This window comes from Phacochoerus africanus, chromosome 1, assembly GCF_016906955.1.
Source record: "Phacochoerus africanus isolate WHEZ1 chromosome 1, ROS_Pafr_v1, whole genome shotgun sequence".
NCBI lineage: Eukaryota > Metazoa > Chordata > Mammalia > Artiodactyla > Suidae > Phacochoerus > Phacochoerus africanus.
The window spans coordinates 59,775,193-59,795,185 of NC_062544.1; the positions used below are offsets into that span (position 1 = coordinate 59,775,193).

The 19,993-nt window shown below is 45.9% G+C and overlaps 1 protein-coding gene across 4 annotated transcripts in view; it reads right to left on the reverse strand.

The window, feature by feature from the left end:
• RAI14 (retinoic acid induced 14) overlaps positions 1 to 19,993 on the reverse strand; it is a 168,257-nt gene that overhangs the window by 126,565 nt on the left and 21,699 nt on the right. For all 4 annotated transcript variants that reach the window (XM_047767344.1, XM_047767330.1, XM_047767338.1 and 1 more), the window contains one exon: positions 13,288 to 13,379. In XM_047767344.1, the coding sequence (XP_047623300.1) occupies positions 13,288 to 13,323 (36 nt within the window). In that variant the 5' untranslated portion in view covers positions 13,324 to 13,379. The remainder of the gene's footprint in view (positions 1 to 13,287; positions 13,380 to 19,993) is intronic.

Consider the following 19,993-nt stretch of genomic DNA (forward strand, 5'->3'; position numbering starts at 1 on the left):
ATTTAACTGGGATAATACAGTGTCCTGCATTTGGGTTCAAATACCCAACAGGGCAAGCACACGAAGAGAAAGACAGGGCTTGGCAAGCAATAGCAGTAGGAAATAACCTGCAGTAAATCAAGTACAAATGAAGAGGTCAATGTGGGTTTTAAAAAATTAATACATTCTCAGGTTACAGTAATAAAGCCATATATCTAGGAAGTGGAAGTGCCACAATTTTAAGTTCTTTTGCAACAAATCTAACATTTTGCTCAGAATTCTAAGCCCCAATTTTCAAGCAAGTCAAACTGGCATATATGTTCAAATGCAACTAACTGATAGAATTAAGAATCCTCATATTTCACAGTTGTATGAATTGCATGTTGACTGAATGAATGCATGCACTCGGTGTGACCTAAAACTAAGTTGATAATGTATAATTGGTGACATCATTCCCAAATTTTCCTGTGAAGGTGTGGGATCAGATTGTGACAGTTCCCATCTGTGTAAGCAATCCCAAAGTGATGACGGCAAGCGGTGTACTTAGCACGCATCCTGTAGATCATACATCTCATTAAACAGGTCACCCAGTGTATTACTGGACGCAAAGGAAAAGCCTGATGGACACCCTCATGTCATCAGCTGACAATACTCAGCAGTTTTCATTTTGAACATGGACAAGGCACTTAATATCACCTGAACAACCTGTTCCAACAGACGTCCACTGATAGACAGAAAAGAAACAATGGGCAAATGGCAGCCAAGATTCACATCTGGGGCAAAAGTAATCAAAACAAAGAACATCTGGCACACCTCACTGTGGAAACTGCCTTGGTTTGTTGCCAAGGGTATCCATTTCCCAGGGCTGCCACCCTAAAGTGCCACTCACTGGGAGCCTTAAATAACAAGCTTATTGTCTTGTAGCTCTGGACGCTAGAAGCTCAAGACCCAGGTGTTGGCAGGGTTGGTTCCCTCTGAGGCTGTGAGGGTACAATGGTTTCACACCTCTGTCCTCACTCCTAGTGCTCTGAAGGCAACCTTGGGTGTTTCCTTGGCTTACAGGTGCATCACCCTGGTCTCTGCCTTCACCTTCACTGGCCTTATCTCTGTCTACTCACGTGGTCTCCCGTGTGGGTCTGTGTCCACGTTTCCCCTTATCACAAGGACACCAATCGTACTGGATTAGTGGTCACCCTAATGGCCTCCTTCTAACTTGATTATAAAGATCCCATTTCCAATAAGGGCACATTCTGAGGTACTAGGGGGGTTAGGACTGCAATGTCTTTTGGGGGACAGGTAGCAATTCAACTTGATTAAGTCAATTTTCTCCAGTAGCCATTCCTCCTGCCCCCTGAGGTTTAGCTGGTTTGGAGGCTGCCGTCTAGCAAAAGTGTTTTCCTGCCTCCCTTGCAGCTAGGGAGGGGCAGGTGACTCAGCTCCTTGTCAGTCCCATGGGAGGGCAAGGATTCATGTATGTTCAGGATCACATCCTTTCATAAGGAAGATGCGTGAGGTTCAGTCTCCTCCTTTCTGGTTCCTTAAGACTCAAAGGCAGAACACCCAAGGAACACCCTAGACCAGCACTGTCCAAAGGAATCGTAATACAAAACTCAAATCACTGTAAAGTTTCTAGTAGCCACGTTAAAAAATTTAAAAAGAAGAGGAGAGATGAATTCTAAGTTTCTTTAGTCCATTATGCCCAGAACAGTAGCATTTCAATGTATAATTATTAAAAAAAAAAAAAAAAAGTATTACTGGAGTTCCTGTCGTGGCTCAGTGGTTAGTGAATCTGACTAGGAACCATGAGGTTGCGGGTTCGACCCCTGGCCTTGCTCAGTGGGTTAAGGATCCGGCGTTGCTGTGAGCTGTGGTGTAGGTCACAGACACATCTCAGATCCTGCATTGCTGTGGCGGTGGCGTAGGCCAGTAGCTATAGCTCTGATTCAGGCCCTAGCCTGAGAACCTCCGTATGCCTCGGGTGTGGCCCTAAAAACCAAAAAAAAAACAAACAAACAAACAAAAAAGTATTACTAAGGCATTTTACAGTCTTTGGTACTAAGTCTTTGAAATCTAGTGTGCATTTCACACTTAAGGGACATCTCAATCTGGACTGGCCACATTTCAAATGCTCAAAGGCCCCATATGGCATCAAGCTACTGCCATGCCCAACACAGCTCAGAAGGGAAGCAGCAGGACATGAGAGAAGAACCAGAGTCTCTGGATGAATCTATGGAGCAGACCTGTATCCTGCTGGCTCTGGAGTGCTCAAATCGTTAAGAAAACAACTTCTGTCTCATTTGATTTCAGGGTATTTTGTTACCACAGCTTACCCTGTATCATAATAAATAATGTCCTTTGGGATCTCACAGAAGGATGCTGTTGCTTCTCAGTTATGAAACAACCCTTCAAAGAATGGACACTGACTCCCATGGGGTGGGGAGGGAACCCTCCAAAAACGCAGTCCAAGTTTGAAAAACTACCATAGAAACATTCTCAGCGTTGAGAAATATATTTCAAAATAAACCCATCCCGGGAGACCACGTGGTTCCTCAGACTTTTTGTTCTTTTCCCACATCATAAATCTCAACACCTCCCAGTCACTTAGCCCACTGGACAGCCCAGGAGGAAGGAGGGGGAGAGAGACCGCATCACTCAGCCTCCTGAGAAAATAAAACATGAAACCCTTTCAGGCAGTGCTTCCCAAAAGCGAAAATATTGTCACATGATAACAACTAATAATTGGATAATCAAGTTGATCAGAACCTGCTGACTTTCCCTGTTTAAAAAGAGGTGGGAGTTCCCATTGTGGCTCAGTGGTTAACGAACCCAACTAGCATCCATGAGGATTTGGGTTTGATCCCTGTCCTCGCTCAGTGGGGTAAGGATCCAGCGTTGCCATGAGCTGTGGTGTAGATTGTAGATGTGGCTTGGACCAGGCATTGCCGTGGCTGTGGCATAGGCCGGCAGCTACAGCTCCAATTCAACCCCTAGCCTGAGAACCTCCATATGCCACTGGTGCAGCCTTCAAAAGAGACAAAAAGACAACATAAAATAAAAAGAGGTAGGGAGAAAGACAAATATCACATGATATCACTTGTATGTGGAATATAACTTAAAATGATACAAAAGAACCTATTTATAAAACAGAAACAAACTCACAGATTTTAAAACTAAGGTTACTGTTACCATCGGAGAAACTGTTGGGGGGAGGGAGGAATTGGAAGGTTGGGAATAACATACATTACAGTATAAAATAGATGATTAATAAGAACCTACGGTATACCATAGGAAAAATCTACTCAATAGTTTGTAATAACCTATATGGGAAAAAAAAAGAATGTGTATATGTATAAGCGATTCACCTTGCTGTACACCTGAAATTACTACAACATTGTAAGTCAACTATATTCCAATAAGATTAAAAAAAAAAGGTGGTTGGGACTCAAAAGGACAGTCAAGGCCAGTCACTAAAGTCATCTTTATTGACACTGACCTTTGACTCATACGGACACCTATTGCCATAGAAATGAAAACCACCACCTCTTACAGCAAAGATCTGTGGATAGAAACTCACCTGCAAATCTCCGCAGAATGAATCCAGGAGTAATTCCTACGTCACTCCAAAGGAGAAGTTAAATACAAGAATTCGTCGAACGGGGAGTTCCTGTCATGGCGCAGTGGTTAACGAATCCGACTAGGAACCACGAGGTTGCGGGTTCGGTCCCTGGCCTTGCTCAGTGGGCTAAGGATCCAGCGTTGCCATAAGCTGTGGTGTAGGTTGCAGACACGGCTCGGATCCCACATTGCTGTGGCTCTGGCGTAGGCCGGTGGCTACAGCTCCGTTAGACCCCTAGCCTGGGAACCTCCATATGCCACGGGAGCAGCCCAAGAAATGGCAAAAAAAAAAAAAAAAAAAAAAGAATTCGTCAAACGGAAAATATCAAGGTCAAAAAGTTCAAAATGATTCAGTAATGAATTTCAAATAAAGAGGTCAAAAGTCATAACCTAGATTATGTGCTGCTCGTGTAGATGATTAGATGATCCAATTTCCCCAAGTTTAGGGGGCCAGACTCTGAGTTCCATATTGGTCTCCAACTGCAGGTGGAATGGTATCAGGTTTAACCAAGAATGCCTAGAATCACGGTCTCAGGTAACAACAATAAAGCTGTGGTCGCATGAGCCAGCAATGGGACTCCATTGAGAATCAGAATTAGTTTCCTGAACTGCAGCAGAAGAGTAGAAAGAAGTAGCATCTCTTCGCTCTTGCTTTAAAAGCTCAGTGAAGGGCATGTGCCTCTCAGGAAGCAACCCAAGATTTTCCCAGCGCCCCCCCAACGCCTGCCTGGGGGAATGACACTGAGATTGGTGAGCTTTGGCACTGTGGATAGCGCTGATGAAGTCATTCTGCAAGTCTGCACGCTTTGGGCAATAGAGCAGAGTTCACTTCGTGCAGTTTGACGCTCTGGAACTTAGGCAGGTGAATGCCCGTGTCAATGAGCACTTAGAGCTGTTGCCAGTACCAGCTCTGGCATCAAGAAACACCGGGGTTCGGATCTCTCTGCCATTTATCAAATGGGCAACATTGGCCAAGTTACTTAACTTCCCTCAACCTTAACTTCTCCCTCTGTAAACTGCTACTATAGCAGTGGTCTCTACTGGATCCAGTTTTGTAAGCAATCCAAGGAAAGCATTTGCTGTGTCGCCTGGCACGCGGTAAGCATTCAATCAATGCAAACTCTTCTAACTTCTGTCATAGTAGGTCAGTGATCAATACGTGTTTACTCCTGTGATTCGTGTTATGTGTCAGGCACTGACACCCACCAAAAAACTGGGATACGCTAGCCTCACCCTGTTAGACATGAACATAGTCCAAAAGATGAATAAATTGTGGAGCTAAAATCTATGAGCGCACATGTCGGGCATGGGGGAGGGAGTGATACGCCAGGGCTTCGGAGAAACTGCTCTAGGATAGAAAAGGACTGGAGGTACGTATGCCTGAGGTTGAAGTGTGAGCCCCCCTCACTCGACACACACCCTGCAAAATTGAATAGTTGAAGTCTTGAGTACCTCAGAATATGCCCTGATCCGGAGATAAGGTCTTTTTAGTTTTGCTTTTTAGGGCTGTACCTACAGCATATGGAGGTTCCCAGGCTAGGGGTCCAATCAGAGCTGCAGCTGCTGGCCTACACCACAGCCACAGCAATGCGGGATCCTGAGCCACCTCTGTGACCTACACCACAGCTCAGAGCAACGCCAGATCCCTGACCCACTGAGCAAGGCCCAGGACTGAGCCCGCATCCTCATGGACCCTAGTTGGATTCACTTCTGCTGCGCCACAATGGGAACTCATGAGATAAGGTTTTTACCTGGGTAATCAAGTTAAAATGAGGTCATTAGAGCGGAAAAAAAAAAAAAGAGTAATTTGAAGGGAGACACACGCAGAGATCAGCATGTGAAGATGAAGGCAGGGGTCAGGGTGATGCACCTTAAAGCCAATGACTGCCAGAAACCACCAGACAAAGCATGGACCAGATTCACCTCCAAGAGCAAGCAGCCCCACCAACACCCTGGTCTTCAACTTCTAGTCACAGAACTGAGACGAGACCTTACTATTGTTTCAGCCTCTCCATGTGTGTTGACAGCAGCCCTAGGAAACTAATACAAGGTGAAACCAGGCAGCAAGAAGATTCCATACTTAAGACAGGGTGACAAGACCTGGAAAGTATGTAGCATGACACAAACCTGAGCAAATCCTTTGCAGAAGTTTATAAGAATCTCATCCCTCCACCCTCAAAGGTCATTTCTGATGTATTTTAAAATCAGGTCTACGGAAAAGAAAAAGAGGCTTAGCTTTACAGCAGATTTGGCCAAAACTCCTCTGTCAAAAGAGGCTTGGATTTTAAGTCCTCCCCCCCTTTTTTTTTCCTGCATGTGTGGTAGAGGAGGGAGGCTTGGGCATCTATAAAAACTCACCTGGTTTTTTTTTGGTCTTTTGTCTTTTTAGGGCCACACTTGCAGCATATGGAGGTTCCCAGGCTAGGGATCGAAATGGAGCTGTAGCCGCCAGCCTACACCACAGCCACAGCAATACAGGATCTGAGCTGGTCTGCGATCTATACCACAGCTCACAGCAACACCAGCTCCTTAACCCACTGAGTGAGGCCAGGGATGGAACCCGAATCCTCATGGATACTAGTCGGGTTCATTAACCACTGAGCCCCGATGGGAACTCCTGTAAAAACATATTATAAATGTCTAAAAACACCTGGGTAGAGATGTCGATTATCGACCTTCATGAGAGCTGTTCTCTCAATAGGCAACAAATTCAAACTCCTGTCTAGCAGGATGTGTCTGTGCCTCAAGATTCACGGGGTGTGTGCATTCTTTGGCTGAAAGCTGCAATCATTAGTAGCTGCTACATAAAGAAATACATCAATTTAATCTCTCACGGAGCCAGCCATTTTGAACTAGCTGCCCCTCTTTTTCTTTTTTCAAATGGAATGTCCACTGCTTCCCTATCACAATGGAAAACATAATTGGGAACAAATCTTTCATAAAAGTAAACACACACCCACAAAGTAAACTCTGAGAGCCTTGATCACAGGAGAGGCAGTTCGAAAGGTTTTGTTACAAAGATCTGTCAGCCCTCTTTCCCATCCTTCAACCTCCACCCATTTCACTCAAGGCACTAAAAATTGGCATTTACAAAGAAATTCCAGAAGCCTGAGCATTTTATTAGCAAAGGGAAATCCCAACCTTCTTGGCCTCGTTCCTCATGATGATAGCTCATTTTTCCATGTGGAACTGCGCGCTAGTTGCTACAAATATTTAAAGAGGTAAAGAAGCTACTTTCAAACTGCAGTCATAAGAGAAATAAATAATCAAGATTTAGAACTCTGTGCTTGCTCCATAAGCACAAAAAGTCGAGGACATCCATTTTTAACACTGGAATGAGTAATTTATAGTGTTCTTATTAAAAGACACAGGGAGCCATGCCATGGGCATTCTCCTGGACTCTCATATGACGGGCGGTTTTTGGACAGCGAGCCTCCCCTGTTTGTTTCTTCCTTCTCTCCTAACCACCATCCTCAATCCTACCCATCCCCAAGGCCTGGAAGCAGCTTCCCTTCCATAAAGCTCCCTCCAACCTCCCCATTTCCAGTGATTCACCCCTCTTTGAAAACCTGCAGCATGTATCAGCCCCACAATTTCCTAACCGGTTATAACATCCTGGAGAGCCTTTCATATCTACATTCTACACAATTTGTATTTTGCCGCAATTCTTTTCTGCACGTAGGTGTTCTCCTCCCAAGTTTACGAGGGTCTTCAAGACAAGGAGCATCCTTCATGCTTTTCCTGTATCCTTTCTGATATCTAACCCAAGTTTAAGAATGGCCAAAGTAAAGTGAGAAAGGAGTTCCCGTCATGGCTCAGTGGTTAACGAATCCAACTAGGAACCATGAGGTTGCGGGTTCGATCCCTGGCCTTGCTCAGTGGGTTAAGGATCCAGCGTTGCTGTGAGCTGTGGTGTAGGTTGCAGACGCGGCTTGGATCCCACGTTGCTGTGGCTCTGGTGTAGGCCGGCGACTACAGCTCCGATTGGACCCCTAGCCTGGGAACCTCCATATGTCTCAGAAGCGGCCCAAGCAATGGCAAAAAGACAAAAAAAAAAAAAAAAAAAAAAGGTAAAGTGAGAAAAGGGAACTGAAAAATGTCATCAACATTAGGACATGCTTTTAGCTCCCTAACTTTCTTTGCTCTCAGTGGGTCACCTGCAGGCTCCCCACATATGTTTAGGGATGAAAGCAATTAGACAAGGACAGTATCTAACCACAACCCAGAGCACTGAGCTCATTCCCCAAGGACACACAGATAAACCCACCCTTGACTCGGGAGCAGTCTGAGTCAAGCGTTCCAGAAAGGACACTCCTCAGTTGAAATCTGATGGTCCTGGAGCAGCACGAGGACCTTAAGGCCATCCATGGGGGGCTCCTTTGGGCCACCCTCATCCTTTCTCACTCCCGGGTTTTGTTCCCATTGGCCACAAAATGATCTGGTTGCAGACCTCCCAGACACAGGCTGGCTGAAATGTGATCACGCCAGCAGGTCACCTGCCTTCTCTTTATGAAAGCACGAACATGATCTGCTGTCCCTCTTCTTCCTACCCGCCCTCCAGAAACACAAAGAACTCTTTCTTTCCCCTCCTCCTTTCAGCCTCACACAAAGACATGAGGGCTGAGGGTTTAGGGCTGTTCTTTGAGACATACCACTTACTTCGGGTAAAGAAGATTATAAGTTTGGCTCATTTAACAGAATATAAACAGTTTAACACTTGGGTTTCTTGTAACAAGAGATATATGGAGATGCATACACACGTACCAAAAATGCAAACCCCGAGGCACAGAGCAAAAGCCAACCTCCCCCCCAACCACCTCCCTGCCCCAGCTCTTAATGTTCCTCCTCAGAGGCAGCAACTGTTAGCTGATTATTCTGCCCTCCGGACCATACACCTACTTCAACCATACACCATTCAACCTACTTCTTTATCATGGATTTCCTTTAAAAAAAAAAAAAATTATTGACTTTTAACTAGCCATTAAATTAGCAATTTTTAAATAATTTTCAATTGTAAAAATATTTGGGAGTTCCCTTCATGGCACAGTGGCTAACACACCCAACTCCCAACTAGGATCCATGAGGATGCAGTTCGATCCCTGACCTTGCTCAGTGAGTTAAGGATCCAGCGTTGCCAGGAGCTGTGGTGTAGGCTGGCAGCTATAGCTCCGATTCGACTCCTAGCCTGGGAACCTCCATATGCTGCAGGTGTGGCCCCAAAAAGTAGTAAATAAGTAAATAAATATTCAAAGTCAGTAACATATTTCACACATGAAATAAAAATCATCTGCATCAACAAAACAAAAAATATTACTTTGCAGTTGCCCTATTTCACTTCTTTTCTCTTTTTGGCTGCCCTACTGCATATGGAGTCCCAAGGCCAGGGAGCAGATCAGAGTCGCAATTGCAACCTACGCCTCAGCTGTGGCAATGCCGGATCCGTTAACCCACGGTGCCAGGCTGGGGAATGAACCTGCGTCTTGGTGCTGCCCGTTGTGGCACTGAAGCTACTCCCCTATTTTACATCTTACACAGAAATAAACACTCCCAGTGGTCACATAGAACGACAGAATTGTAAGAACTCAAGTTGTATCTTCCTTGTTAGAATCACACTGGGGGGAGTTCCCGTCGTGGCGCAGTGGTTAACGAATCTGACTAAGAACCATGAGGTTGCGGGTTCGGTCCCTGCCCTTGCTCAGTGGGTTGATGATCCGGCGTTGCCGTGGGCTGTGGTGTAGGTTGCAGACGCGGCTCGGATCCCGAGTTGCTGTGGCTCTGGTGTAGGCCAGTGGCTAAAGCTCCGATTGGACCCCTAGCCTGGGAACCTCCATATGCCGCGGGAGCGGCCCAAGAAACAGCAAAAAGACAAAAAAAAAAAAATATCACACTGAGATCATCTTCATCTCAAATCCACTGCTTAAAGGGAGAAACAGGTGTTGTCAGAGGGAGAGGAGGCCCTAACTGCCCAGGCCTGAGCTCTGAGGACCAATCATGATGCCCAAGCAGGAGTTAGTCATCCTCCCAAGGGAAGCCTGGAGCGAGTCTGCACCTGTCTGCCCACCACAAAGCTAAAGTCCTCTGAAGTGTATCATGGGTTTCTGAGTAAGAGAGGAATAAATATTTACCAAGCATCCCGAGTGCCAGGCCGAAGATGTGTGTCTTACAGGGTGAGGAAACTGGGGCTTCAGAGAAGGAAAGAGATTTGCCCGAGGCTACACACCGAGGTCCAAAATCGCTTTTCCAAGCTACTGCCTGGATGGCTGTTTCATAAAATCAAGCCTCCATCCTTCATTTGCTCCTTCAGGACACATGGGCCCTGGGAGCAGGCGACTCGGGCACGAGAACTGGCTGTCCAACTTGAAGCATGAAGAACCCAGGCAGGGACCTGGAGCTCCCTTTTCTTCATCTGGAAAATGAGCCCAACAATAAAACCTACCACATAAGGGTTGTGGCAAGATTAAATGAAGTTCAAGTAACGAGCTTGGCGTGGCGCCTGACGTATGGTAAATAGGTCTTACTGGTGAGCTCTTATGCTTCTTTGGCTGACGAACAAGCTGGGCTCTGAGATGGTTTTCTTTTCTGCTTTTATCCCCTCCATCTAGCAGTACAGTGGTGCAGCTTTGGGAATCACTTGGGGATGGATGTGGGGAGCCACCCAATCCTGCCTGGCCCCATCATACCAATTTCTTCTCCTCTCCCCCAACTTCCTCCTCTAATATTTCTTCCCTTTGCACTAACTCCCAAAACCAGCCTTTCTGCTGCCAATTCCTGAAAGCTTTTAATAGTGTTACTACTGGGATTTTTTTTCTATATCATGGAAATATTTGTTTTTATTTAACAACTGGATTTCAGGAGTTCCCATAATGGCTCAGCAGTAATGAACCCGACTAGGACCCATGAGGATGTGTGTTCGTTTGATCCCTCAGTGGGTTAAGGATCTGGTGTAGGTGAGCTGTGGTGTAAGCTGTAGACATGACTCAGATCCCACATTGCTGTGGCTGTGGCGTAGGCTGGCAGCTGTAGCTCTGATTCAACCCCTAGCCTGGGAACTTAATTATGCCACAGGTGCAGCCCTAAAAAGCCAAAAAAAAAAAACAAAAACAAAACAAAACCTAGATTCCAACAACACCTTTCCTACTTAGCCACCAATTTAAAACTTTTAAACCAAAAGTGTATGTTCCCATCATTTCTCCTGCCCGTATTCATATATCACAGACCTTTAGACTGATTACATTTTGCTAAAAGAAACTTGACCTGTACTTAGAATGGAAAGCATATTTGCTATCCTTTTCACACAGCGTACAAACACGCCTCTGCTCAACTGGGCAACATTTTCCATTTAATTGCATTTTCTTTCTGAAGTCAAATGAGGTCTGCAGGCTGTAGCATCCTTGTGAGGCAGAATGCTAACGCAGGCAGTCAGTGCAGGAGCATGGGCTTCGATGCATTCTTTGATACGGCCATTGATTAACGTTTGTGGCTTAAGTGCTCCAGGGAGTAACATCCCCACAGGCCTTGTTTATTTTAGGGAGTGTATCTACGCCCAGATGCACATTAATCCCTAACCCCCTGTGACTCAGTTTACGGGAAGAAAAGGGCAAAGAAACTATGAGACTTACTGGAGATTTCCACCCCTGAGACCCCTATTGGACAAGGACTGATATAGGTAACTGGGCAAGGCCAGTGGGAGAAAACCACATCTTTCCGGACCCCACATTGGTAAACCCCATCTTTAAGGGATAAAAACCCTTATAGGACAATAGAGAGGGGGACTCTTCTTCCCCCACCCAGCTGTCCTGGGAGCTATTTGCTTTTTGGTAATAAAGACAGTGCTTGTCGGAGTTCCCATTGTGGCGAAGTGGAAACGAATCTGGCTAGGAACCATGAGGTTGTGGGTTCAATCCCTGGCCTTGCTCAGTGGGTTAAGGATCCAGTGTTGCGTGAGCTGGGGTGGAGGTCACAGACGTGGCTCAGATACTGCATTGCTGTGGCTGTGGTGTAGGCTGGAAGCTTCAGCTTCAATTTGACCCCTAGCCTGGGAACCTCCATATGCTGTGGGTTCGGCCTGCTACCTGTGTGTTCTCGAAGTTCATTCTTCGGCTCCATGAACAAGAACCCAGATTCCTATCACATCTTTGCAGCATATCTTGGGCATGCAAACAAGGAGGTTGCAGTGGCTTTCTTGGGACAGTGGTAGAGGTAAGGGGTTAAGGAAGTCAGAGGGCCAAGGCTCTCACTCTGGCTAAAGGCTAGCTGGATGACTTAGGCCAGGTCACTTTACAATCTCTGAATTTTGGCTCACTTACCTAAAGAATGAGGTGGGGCCCACTTTTTCCTAAAAAAAAAAAATTTCTAGCTTTAACTTCCTCTCAGCAAGACAAGATTCTGCAGTCATTCCACAAGCATCTCCTCTGGTCTGGGCCTTATCAGGGCAGTAAGTTACATGTCCTGACGCAGCCTCGGGAGATAAGCTTCAGCCAAAAGGACAGAGGGAGGGGGGTGGGTGGGTGTGTGTGTGTGTGTGTCTTGTGTTGCCATAAAAGACACAGCTTCCACTTATTACAAAAATGTGGTTGTGTCACGCTGTCATATTATTCACAGCAAAGCAGTAAAATCCAGGTTCACCTTGAATTACCTAATGTTAAATGACAGCCAGGCAAGCCCATTAGAAGGGTGACATATCTGGGCTTCCATTTAATACCCTTCCATGAATATCTCCCATTCAACAATTCTGCTCCAAGCATCCAGAATGCAGCTAGCACAGGCATGTAATCTCAGCAGGGTTTACAAGGTGACCTTCTGTTACCACAACATGATGCATAATCCTGCTGCTATGTTATTTTTCTCCATTTTTCTCTTCTGGGAGACTTTGTTTCATAATTCTGACATCATAACTGGTTCCTCAAATCCTGTCTATTATAATGAACAACAAATGAGGAAGAACCCCAGGAATTCCAGTACATGCAGCAATAGATATTGCTGTTTTATCACAAAAGCTTTAACAGAATTTAACATTTTCTAAATGTCAAAGACAACTGTGCTAACACAAAATTCCTTAGCCATTCTCATGAGACAAGGTCCCTCTAAAAATGACACTCTGCCTCAGACCTGGAGAATATTAGAAATGCTGAGATAGGAGTTACCATCGTGGCACAGCGGAAACGAATCTGACTAGGAACCATGAGCTTGCATGTTTGATCCCTGGCCTCTGCTCAGTGGGTTAAGGATCTGGTGTTGCTGTGAGCTGTGGCGTAGGTCACAGACACAGCTCAGATCTGGTGTTGCTGTGGCTGTGGTGTAGGCCTGCAGCTACAGCTCTGATTCATCCCCTAGCCTGGGAACCTCCATATGGTATGGGTGCAGCCCTAAAAAGACAAAAAAAAAAAAAAAAAAAAAGAAGAAGAAGAAATGCTGAGATATTTTTGCTGATTTTTTTTTTAAGATGTTTCATTTGACTGTTCCCTTCAAGGCACAGATGCTAGGAGTTTAAAAAAAAAAGTCACCTTTGGAAGCCATAAACACCAACAGCAAAGAACCTAAAGCATACCTTTCACAAAAGCCACCCTGAGCCGGGCTCGGGGCGCTTCTGGTTTCTGTAGTTAATTAACCCAGGACCTTATCAAGGTGGGAGGGAGGTTCCCGCAGCCCTAGGAACGTGCAGAGAACAGCCAGACACGAGTCATGGATACTTACGTCACTCTTCCTGAACTTTGCTTTCAGGCTCTTCATGTTGAGCCCATTCAGCCTTCCCACGCTCTAGAAGATCTAGAAGATTCCTTCAGCACCTAAGCAGAGAATGAAAGGAAATTATCTAGGTTTCCAAACGAACACCACAGGTAGCCCCTCCTGCTTAGACTTGGAGCCTCGGGCACAACTGGGGCTGAGTTAGGAAGGTCAAGGACTGTGAAGGATCAAGAATATGTTATTCCCAGAGTTCCCATCATGGTGCAGCGGAAACAAATCCAACTAGGAACCATGAGGGTGTGGGTTCGATCCCTGGTCTCGCTCAGTGGGTTAAGGACCTGGCCTTGCCGTGAGCTGTGGTGCAGGTCACAGACGCAGCTCGATCTGGCATTGCTGTGGCTGTGGTGTAGGCCGGCAGCCGTAGCTCTGATTAGACCCCAGCCTGGGAACCTCCATGTGCCGCGGGTGCAGCCCTAAAAATATGTTATTTCTGTTCATGATACTCCCCAGACCCTTCAAATTCACCAAAACTTTACATTTTATCCCACCTTCCCAAACAATAAAAGTAGAATAAGCTGAAGTAACTGCTGAACTGTCACCATACAAGATACAGTATCCCTGCATGAACTCACGCCTCTCCACGCATTATAGTTACAGCCTTCACCTCCTCTTGAAGGGCCAGCATAGGGAACCATGATAAGGAAAACAGGTCAGACGCCAGATGCCATTCATTCCCTATTTATTTTTCTCAGGATGCTTTCTCCCCCCTCCCACCCCCCCCCACCCCCAAAGATGCACAAGGCAGATGAGCGAAAAAATGCAAGGAACAACAAAGCCTCCCTCATCAAATACCTCATTCCTTAGGTATTTCACTCAAAACAGTGAAAGACTCCCCCAGCTTCTCATGGGACCCAGCAATTCTGAGCTGGAGCTGGAAAAGTCTTTAAGAAACCACCTCCCTTGGGAGGGCTCTGCGGTCCCTCGAGAAAGTGAAGGTGACTGTTTTGAACGTCCATATACAGGTACTTTTTTTCAGGGAAGAAATTTCCTATTTTCATCAGCGTCTGCGCGAGGGTTGTCATCCTTCTAAAGACTATTGATCTAGTCGAAGCCCTTTATTTTCCAGAGGTAGAGATGGAGCCTCAGAGAAGTGAAGAAACCTGTTTGCATTTGCAAAACCTCTGCAGGAAAAAGAGTCAGAACCAGACCCCAAGGTCTGCCTGATGGTTGAATGTTTTTTCCACTGTCCTACAGCTTGAAAACCATAACCCCAAAGTAAAAACGCTATGCAAAAATATGGTACAAACTTGATCATTTCCACCTTTAAACTTGGAAAAGGTACCAAGTGTGGATCTCCTGCATTTAGGTCAACAAGGCCAAAAAAAAAAAAAAAAATCTATGTTCAAGTTCCATCACATGGTAAGTGCTCAAGAACTGTCACTTCAAGCCTTACAGAAGTGAGCATAAGGGACAGTCACAGACCCGTCCATGCAAGAGCTAAGGAAGAGTAGTCAGATAGTCACCACAATTGACCATTATTTTTCATAAGCCTTCTGAGGTCAGCTTGTTCCTCCATCATTCGTCTCAACCCGATCTGAGGAGACAGAGCCAGGGAGAAATATAAACTGAAGGGCTGGACTCATCCCTTCCCAGGCCTCTGTCACGGCCTCCAGAAGGTGTCCGGTGACTCCTGGCTTCTGATTTGTTTACCTTCATCATTACTGCTGCCATTAAGCAGGGCCCTTGGATGAATGGTACAAAAACCCATCATCATAAAGCACATCAGCGGTCAGTGACATTACCCTGGAGGCCACACCATTACTGCAGCCTCCCTGTGGTCCCTTTCAATCTTCCCAGCCTCTGCAGGAGTGACAGAATGCGTGTTGCCTTGGAAACCGCACACACTGTAATTACACCTTGTTAATTGCCACATACTTAACCACAGAGAAGGCTGGGCTGGTACCCAAACAGCAAAGTGCAAACTCTGAGCCACTGTTTCTCAAAGTTGGCCCCTCCTTAATCTGAATCCAAAAGACCTGGGCACAGTTTGCTAAATGCAAAAATCCTAGGTCACAGCCTATGGAGACTGAATCTTAGGAGCAGGGCCCAGGATCCCCCTTGGTTGATTTTTTGGCATACAAGTTTGAGAACCTAGAAATGCATTATATGCAACAGGCAACATCCTTGTCCAAGTTGCACTCGTTTATAAAACAGCTCTTTTTCACATCAAAACATTCCTCATTTGATGAATCCAAGGAGGAACAATGACAATCGGATGTTCCCAACATGTCATTGCCTCATGGTTCTCCCCCAAGTGATGCTAGAAAATGGAAACCATCCTGCGAGTTCGGTTCCTTCCACCTTCTGATGAAGTGTTAATAACCAAAAAGAGAGGCCAAATCCGTGCAGTAGGAAAGGTAGAAACAAGAAACTCAGGCTTGGATCACCCCAAACCGTGTAGCCCACCAAGGGGGAACCACCCAAAGTGTCCCTTCAGTCAAGAACGTGACCTCTTAGGCAAAGGTGGTTGCAATTTTTGTTTGAGGTCCTGGGGGGTTTTGTGGGTGTGGTGCTAGTTTTGTGGTGTGTTTGTCTTTGGCATTCTTTCTCCCCACCCCGACCCACTCCCACCCAGCCTGGCAGTGAGAAGTATGCAAACTCTCATTTTAAAAGGATTAAGTAAATATAGCAACTAATTCCAAAACTTCCCAGAGGGAGGTATTAGCTGTGAAATGAATGTCTTCCTGGGGCTCTGGGTGTGTGAAAGCTGGGTGGTCCGTGAATCTAACTCCAGGATGACAGGGGGTCAAGGGTGAAGACATTCTGGAAACCCACGGAAGAGTCACTTCAGAGAACTGTAGCTGGGGGTAATTAAAATTAGTAATAGCTCATTGCTTTCCCAGTATTCGTAAAAGGACACAACCCTTGGGAGTCCTGACTAGTGAAAAGTCACCTGCCTCTGAAATGACGCTGGGCTCCCCGCCTCAGTACCTCCTCCTCCCCAAGAGGACCGTGAGGCCATCAGAGACTTGCCTTCCTTGGGCCAGCGGGAATCCTACAGCTCCAATTCCCAAATCCAAAGCCCAGGGCTGGATAAAGTGACATCTATCCACTTAGCGAGGCTATGCTAACAGCAATCCTTGGAAAAGTCACTTAATCAAGATGCTTGGTTCAAAAGAGCTGCAGTGAAAGCTAAATTAACTGTACCAGCAGGCTAATTTGGATGGCAGAAAAAGAGGAGGAACGGTTTCACAGAGATGAGAAACAGCATTTGAATGGAGTTCTTGCACTTCAAGTGGAATAAAGCATATCTACCCACTGGGCAGAAATGTCATGTCAGTCAGTTTACTCCCTGCTCAATCCAAAATAAGTCACTGAAACAGAGCTGCCATCACTGGTCACCAGTCATTGTGTGACTCCATCAGTGAGGAAGGAACAGGGCAGAGAGATGCATGGGCTTGTTGTCCTCTCCTCTGCAAGACTAGATCCAAACACGGTTGATTTAGTAATCCATGCTCTCTTTAAAAATGACGCAACTCTCAAAGCTTAACATGAGCTACCCTTATCTAATTCTATCCTGAATCCAAAAACCTTGATATTAGCCCAGAAGCTTTATTATGAACTAATAAGTTAGACTTCTTTGAGTATTAAAAATAACTTATAACAGGAGTTCCCATCATGGCTCAGGGGAAATAAATCCAACTAGGAACCATGAGGTTGCAGGTTCGATCCCTGGCCTCACTCAGCGGCGTTGCCGTGAACTGTGGTGCAGGTTGCAGACGCGGCGTAGATCCTGCATTGCTGTGGCTGTGGCGCAGGCCAGCAGCTGCAGCTCCAATTGGACCCCTAGCCCGAGAACTTCCATATACCGTGGGTGCGGCCCTAAAAAAAAGACAAAAGACAAAAAAAAAAAACTTATAATGGATACAGAGTTTCCTTTGACAAGGTTCCAAATTTATTGTCATGATGGCTGCGCCACCCGTGAACATACCAAAAATCATTCAACTGTACGCTTCACATGGGCAGATTGAACAGGATGGGACTTAACAAGACTTATTTTTCTTAATAGGCTAATCATCTCCATTACCTTCTTCAATCCTAAGAAAACTAGGAAAATTCCAGGTTAGAAACCTCTGGGCTGACTGAAAAAGAACTCAGAAGGAACAAAAGCTAACAAGCCATGCCCTTAGCACTAAAATGTGATTTCTCCTAAATTCTCTTTATTTAGCAATTTCTCTACCACGAGCCCCCCCTGGCTGAGAGGGTTAGAAAAAAAGTCCCTGTCTTCTGTCTTCAAACCACTCCTTCTCCCAACCCCCACCACTTCCCACATACCACCCAAAGATTATTTCATAAGACAATATTGCCAATTCCATCAGAGCATAAGGCTCCTCTTGGAGCCCTAGCCAGGTAATCAGAGGTGAGGCTCAGAAACCTGTCATTTTATTTTTTTTTAACTCACGAGGTGATTTGGATGCTCAACTAGATGGAAAACCACTGTTCTCGACTCAGTCATACCATCCCTGACACCTTCATGAAAAATCACCTAGAGATATAAGTAGATTATGACAGATCAATACTTTCAAGCATTTACTGAATCTTTCAAAATCTTGTGGGGGGTGAGCAAGGAGCCCTTGATGCTACAATCTAAGATAGAAAAGACCAGGTTGCCCATGGCCACTAAGAAACAATATTAGCCTGCAAAGGCAGACGGCAGCTGTATGTATGTACGTTTGCCTGAGGGACAAAAAGACACTAGCATCCAAGATGCCATACCCCAGGATTCAAGGGCAGTGGTTTCAAATAATTCCCTCTGCATCACTGCAGCCTGAGAGGAGCAGAGTAAATAACAAGGTCCTCCCTCTAATCCTTCCATCCTCGGCGACCCCAGAACACTAATGCACACGCAAGACAGACATCAGGATTTTTTCTTCCAAGTCAAAAGAACATCAGACTTAAAACCAAAAGCACTTGGAGAAGACATGCAACAAAGGTTCAAAACGAAAATTAAAACACTTCTCTCGTCAGCATCTCTCTCTTCTCCCTCGAGCACTTGTTTCCCCAGCCAATCATCTCTGGCCAACAAACATGGACTTTTAACCCAAAGCTGTATAAACACTCAATGCTCTCAATCTGGCAAAACAGATCCCTGCTGTGAAAGGTCTCTCCAGACCAGCCTTCCTGACAAAGATGTCCCGGCCAACACAGTGCGCTGTGCCAGCCCAAGGGCTCCTCAGAAAGGGCTGTGCCTATGACGAGGTCACTGTCTCTGGAATAAAGAATTAAAATGGGAAGCAGAGGCCAGGGAGCACCATTGCCCTCGCTCAATTTACTTTATCCACAGCAGGTCTGGTCTTATCTTTTAAACACAAGACATTTAGCTTATGGGGACTCTTGAGCAGACACTACAGAGGATTCAGAACTGACCAAGAGTACCAGCAGAGAACGGCACAGGAGTTCCTGTTGTGGCTCAGCAGTAACAAACCCCACTAGTATCCATGAGGATGCAGGTTCCATCCCTGGCCTCATTTAATGGGTTAAGAATCTGGCGTTGCCACAAGCTGTAGTGCAGGTCGCAGACGCAGCTCGGATCCCGCGTTGCTGTGACCAAGGCATAGGCTGGCAGCTACAGATCCGATTAGACCCCTACCCTGGGAACTTCCGCATGCCATGGGTGTAGCCCTAAGAAGCAAAAAAAAAAAAAAAAAAAAAAAAAAAGGAACCATGAGAATGGCACAAAATCCTCTATTATTAAGGGTCAACTACTGGAGGAATTCCAAGAGTGGAAATCCTTGAGGACTGGAAAAAATCAGAGATGTCTTCACCACTGGGGCAGGGGTCTGAGTGGCTCTAAAGGATCTCAGGATTGGGGCCAGCCGATGAGGAAAGGGCACCTTGTCAGGCTTTTCCCACCAGCTGGGCACACCCACCGAAGTTTCCCAGGCCTGGGCCAGACACTGGTCTGATCTCTGCCAGCAGTCCTAGAAGCTTCTCTCAGAAGGTTGAGTGGGTGTGGTGGGAATCAATGCATAGTTCTCTCTGAAGAAAGATCTTCCTCCAGTCCCCACACGCCCTGACCCTTTGAGACCTTGGATGTGAGGGAGGGGTTCAAGCGTCTCCATGCCAGTTTTGGGGAAATTTGAAAATGTACATCTCAGGCTGTTTACTTTGGAATGGAAGATTTTTCAAGGTAGAATTTTCATTTTGCTTATCCCTTGGGTGCCGGCCAATGGCACAAAAATCAGTAAATATTGTTGTTCCCCTTGTGGCTCAGAGCGTTAAAAACCCAGCATATAGTGTCCGTGAGGATGCAGGTTCAATCTCTGGCCTTGCTCAGTGGGTTAAGGATCTGGAGTTGCTGCAAGCTGCAGTGTAGCTCAAAGATAGGGCTCGGATCTGGCACTGCTGTGGCTGTGACCTGCAGCAGCGGCTTTGATTCCCTAGCCTGGGAACTTCCATATGCCACAGGTGTGGCCCTAAAAAGAAAAAAGCCAAAAATCAGGAAATGTTTCCTAAAGGAACGTGTAGGACAAAGATACAGGTTAGAGCCTAAATAGTCTTTAGACTTCACCTTTGACCTCAGCAAGGTTCTCTTTGGCCCCAAATGGACTGGGTGAGCTGCACAGGGATTTGAGTACAGGCAGCATGCTCAGGTTTCACAGGTACTTGAAAGCACTAAGAAGTTTTTTTTTTTTTTTTTTAAAAAAACCCAAAC